Source organism: Aptenodytes forsteri, unplaced genomic scaffold, assembly GCF_000699145.1.
Source record: "Aptenodytes forsteri isolate BGI_AS27 unplaced genomic scaffold, ASM69914v1 Scaffold66, whole genome shotgun sequence".
Classification (NCBI taxonomy): domain Eukaryota; kingdom Metazoa; phylum Chordata; class Aves; order Sphenisciformes; family Spheniscidae; genus Aptenodytes; species Aptenodytes forsteri.
Window position 1 is genome coordinate 4091404 of NW_008795131.1, and position 4848 is coordinate 4096251.

General features: G+C 41.4%; 1 protein-coding gene across 1 annotated transcript in view; it reads left to right on the plus strand.

Moving 5' to 3' along the window:
- The window catches only part of LHX1 (LIM homeobox 1), a 4927-nt gene extending 3881 nt beyond the window's left edge, over positions 1 to 1046 (plus strand). The window contains 1 exon segment of the mRNA XM_009278241.2: positions 1 to 1046. This exon segment is cut by the window's left edge and continues 13 nt beyond it. Coding sequence (XP_009276516.1) covers positions 1 to 594 — 594 coding nt within the window. The 3' untranslated portion in view covers positions 595 to 1046.
- The last annotated feature ends 3802 nt before the right edge of the window (positions 1047 to 4848 follow it).

Sequence of the window (4848 nt, forward strand, 5' to 3'; positions counted from 1 at the left end):
CCGCTGCTGGCCGGGGGGTCGGCGGGAAGGGGACCCCCGGGAATCGGCCAAAGCCCGGCCGAGCCGCTGGCGCGTTTCCCCCGTGGGTTCAGCGAGCTCTGGGTGACGTTTTGAGGCACCCAGATGCACCGCCGTTAAAGCGCGCTCTCGGGTCTTTTCCAGTCGGTTGCTTTGCCCGTGTGTTACCTTCCTTCTGTCTCTCCTTGTCCACCAGATTATCAGAGCGAGTATTACGGCCCTGGAAGCAACTACGATTTCTTCCCGCAAGGACCTCCTTCATCTCAAGCTCAGACACCCGTGGATCTCCCTTTCGTGCCCTCCTCGGGGCCGTCAGGCACTCCCCTGGGGGCCATGGATCACCCCCTGCCCGGACATCACCCCTCCAGTGAGGCTCAGCGCTTCACTGACATCATGTCGCACCCCCCAGGAGACTCGCCCAGCCCCGAACCCAACCTGCCCGGGTCCTTGCACTCCATGTCCGCAGAAGTTTTTGGCCCCAGTCCTCCATTTTCTTCGATATCCGTCAACGGTGGTGCTAACTATGGCAATCACTTGTCACATCCACCAGAAATGAATGAAGCAGCTGTGTGGTAGCTTTAAAACGAACTGGGTCTAAGTAAGTGATGATCATCTAGTCTGCTTATTGTTATGGTGTACAGAAATGAATAAATATAACATCTCTCCTGCCCTAAGACAATATTACCTTGGGAACGAACTGAATCCAAATCGCTCCAAGGCAAGCTTTGCTCTAGACCAGGACAATCTTCATGTTATGGTTGTATCAAACAAGCAAGGGGACTTTTTTGTACCATTGACAAAGAAACTGGTGAAGCTGTACAGTAAAGTGCTGCCATACCGTAGGATGGCGTAAGTTTGATTACCCTGTTGGATGTCATCCTAAGAGCCACAATCCTTAGAAACTTCTCATTTAAAAAAAATTAATAATTGAATGAAGGAAAGGTCAAAGAAAAGGGGGAAAAAAGCTTCAAGAACTCTAGCGTTCCCGGTTAAGGATGGTTCTGGCATTATGAATCTGTTTATTAATTTTTGTCTCTCAGAAAGTTCGACAACAAGAAACTCTTTCTAGCTTCAGCCATTTCAGCCTGCTGACTATCAGGTGGGACAACTTTCTTTTTCCTTTGTTTTTGTTTTGTTTTCCAAAATAACAAGTACTAAATGTTAAGCCCTCAGCACCAACTCTTCTACCTTCACAAAGCTACACGTACAAAACCTCCTCATCATAGCAAAGGTCACCACCCCGACCTCTAACGAAAATGACTTGAAACAAACAAACAAACAAAAAGTATTCTACCTTCACAGAGAGAGAAAAGCTAAACAAAAAGACTCTATTGAACTAAAAACAGTCAACTGTTTACGTCTAATGTTAAATTCAGGAGTTCAATGTTTTACTAATAAATCCTGTTTTAGAACCTCTTGTTCAAAAGCAAAATATTTTGAGCAACCAACCAAAATAGTTCGTTTTCTTTTCTGTAGATGTTATAACAGATTGCAGGGCTTGTGGTTCACTGTGCTAGTTTGTAAAAGGTGTTGTTTACAGAAGGCAAAGAAAAAAACCCCACGAAACCCAGACGGTTGCCAAATAAAGTAAATATATAGCACAAATACTGTAAGGTGCTTTGCACCAGCAACCCGAGAAGGTGTTTAAAAAGTGTTACAAGGTTAAAAAAAAAAAAAACAAACATCTTTGCTAATTTTTAGTCCTGTTGAACATTCATGGAATTGTTAATATGACTTATATAGACCCACACAGGTTTTATTTTTGTGTCTTTAAAATAAAAGTCCAAAATATTTAAATTTTATGGTCAAATATGCATTCAACAGCTGCTACTTTTTTCTTTTTCTTTATATATTAAATTTCTCATATGTCTTTTATTGTTCTAATAAACCTAAGCTTGTGTGACCTCCAGTGCATATTAGACCATTCACTGTATGAAAGAAAACATGTTGGATAAAATTTGTGCGTTTTTAATAAAATTAGAAAACCTGATGTTTAGATAACTTGTGTTTCATTTGATGTTTTAAGCAATTTTAAATGGATTCTCTTGAGTAAAATAGCCCTGAGAAAGAATGACCCGCTCTGCTGATAATCCTGTATAGCTCTTTCGCTTTGGTAGAAGTCTAAACCCTGGTGTCGATGCAGATAGCAGCCAGCGGCAGCTCCAGCCTTTCTTTCCATCTGCAGCCGCAGTCGTTGAAGTACAAATAACACCTTACGCTGTACGTGAAATTTCAGAATTGGAAACTAAGCAAATTGTTGAATATATTAACCTATTCTGGGTCTATGCTAAGAGAAAGCATATTCAAAATGCTTATTTTATGCATAAACAAAAATGTATTGTAAATGTAAAAAACTTGCAAAGGTATGGGTTTTAATGGATCCAGTTTTAGTTAAAATAATTCTCCAAAGGTAATTTTTTTCCCCTAATTGGATGGGTTTGAGCACAGCATAACCTCAATGTCACGAGAGTAATTTTAATCCTTTTTTAGAGCTGATACAAAGTCAATTGTTTAATAGCGTCTGGTATATATGAAGTTCTCTGAAGGGCAGCGGGGAAGAATATTTTGCTTTGCACTAGATACGTACTAATTCTCTTGGAGAAAAATGAAACAAAACAAAAAATTCATGGAAGCTTGTGAAATGACAGATTTAATGTTTTAATTACAAATGATTGCAGAATCCCAAATACTCGGTTCTTCAAAAGCAAAAGTCTCACTGATTCCGAGAGGACTTTGACCTGTGTGAGAAGCAAAGAATTAGGTTCGGTTCTGAAAAGTCACTGGTTTAAATGTTTTCCACCTGCTGAGCTAATAGAATGGGATGGACTATAATTGCATATTTTCCTTCGTCTCTCAACTAATCGTGACTCTGGCTGGCTTCTTTTTTATTTTACGTAGACACAGAAATTTACGCTAAAATACAGACTTCTACATTCCCAGCGGTTCAATTATTTCTCTCTTTGGACTGAGGGGGGGAAAAAAATCAAAATGCTTTAAAGTTGTACGATTTGTAATCTTCAAAGGTGATTTCTTAGTTTGTTCACCACCTAGTTTCTATGCCCAGCAGAGGGGCCACCTAGATGAAGCAATAGTTCACTTTAAACACAAAATGTCTTATATAATAATATGAAGATAAAAACTATCTGCAAGGGATCTGTTAGTGTTTCTAGAAAAATTCATGCTTTATTAAATACAGGGGAGACTTCTTAAACTCATGGACTCCGTGTCTAACTCATTTATTTGTCTTTTGTATTGTCGCTATGTTTTGCTGCTCTGTTCTGCATTTATATAAGCAAAGTAATGGGTGATCTATTTATTACAAACTTTTACTTATCTGGGCAAGTGCTATTGATAAATACTGCTGTTGGCGCTTCTGGTCTCTGCTGCTGTTTTATTGTTGAATCAATTATTTTAAATGAGAATTTTACCAAATAGGCTTATTTTGTAGAAAACGTGTCTGCCAAGTGGTTTTTCTTTTTTTTTTTCTTTTTTTTTCTTTTTTTTGTAACGAGGTACTTGTACAGTTTATTCTGTGTTAATTTAGGCAGCGATGTGATACGGTTCAGTTTAGGTCAGTGGCTTATAAAAGGGAGGGAGGAGAGCCTGTATTTTTTTCGAAGCTCTCATCCCTTCCGTAGGGGTTTTGCCCATCTTCGGGGGGGAGCCCAGGAGCCGTTCCCATGCTTAAGGCTGAGCGTGTCCTTCAGTGCTTCCCGGGATCCGCTCCGGAGGCCCCAGCACTTTGCAGATTTGAATTCTGTGCTCTTCAGAGCGAGCTCGGTGTTTCTGAAGACCCTAATCCAGCAACAATTGCACAGTCAAAACTCCTTTTGAAATCATTGTCACGTTGGGTTCTTGTAAGTCCTTGTTTACAAGAGCATTTCCATTGACTTCAGTAGCGTTACTTGGGTGAATAGAGGTCTGCAGGAGAAGGGCCTCGAAAATACGCGCTGCCTGGATGGGTTTTACATGTGTGTGTTAATTTTTTACCTGCAGAAACATGGACGTGACATGTATGCAACTGTACGTATGTGCAATGTGATTTCAAAAGCGTTTTTAGAAGTAATTACTCTCTTTTGATCTTTTCTTCCTTGACTGCTGCTGGTTTCGGTGACCTTCACCTTGTTGCTATGTCCCAGCAGAAGGTGCAGCCCGGTGACGTTAAACCCCGCACAGGCCCACGTCTGCTCACCCAATTTTGGATGGCATCCGTGGCGTTAGCCAGGGAGAGCGGTACGCGCCCCCCCGGCACGGACGAGGGAGGCTCGGTGTTTAAATGTGCGAGACTGAAGACTTGTGCAAACCCCGTGTGTAAGACCATTTACCGTTTACTAGGAAAAAGGTGCGAGGCAAATATTGTAAGTATTATTCATATTGAGCTAATCTGTACGAAGGAGATATTTCGAAGGCTAATCAAAGTGTCTTTAAAATGCCGTGAGTTTCCAGCATCCAAACAACGCTGCTTTTGGCCCAAACTGACTGCGCGCCGTGTCCCACCGCGCTGTCACTGGGTGATGCTCCTCTCTGCCCTTTCCCTTCGTCCTCAGTCACCGCTGGTATCTATTTACTCAGGCCTTTGCTTGGGGAACGGTCGGGGATTCGTAGAGATCTGTATCCCAGGAGTAAGAATGTACTTATATTACGATTTGTAGACAAATGATGTATATTATTTTAATACGTGTATGTGTACCCAGATGCTGAGCGATGGGTACACGATACAAATCTATAAATAAATATAATTTAAAAATATCGGTGGTGCTTTACATACTTTTGCCATCCTAGGAAGTGGCAGATACGGCAGCGTCCTCTCAGGGACGATTCCTTTTGGCC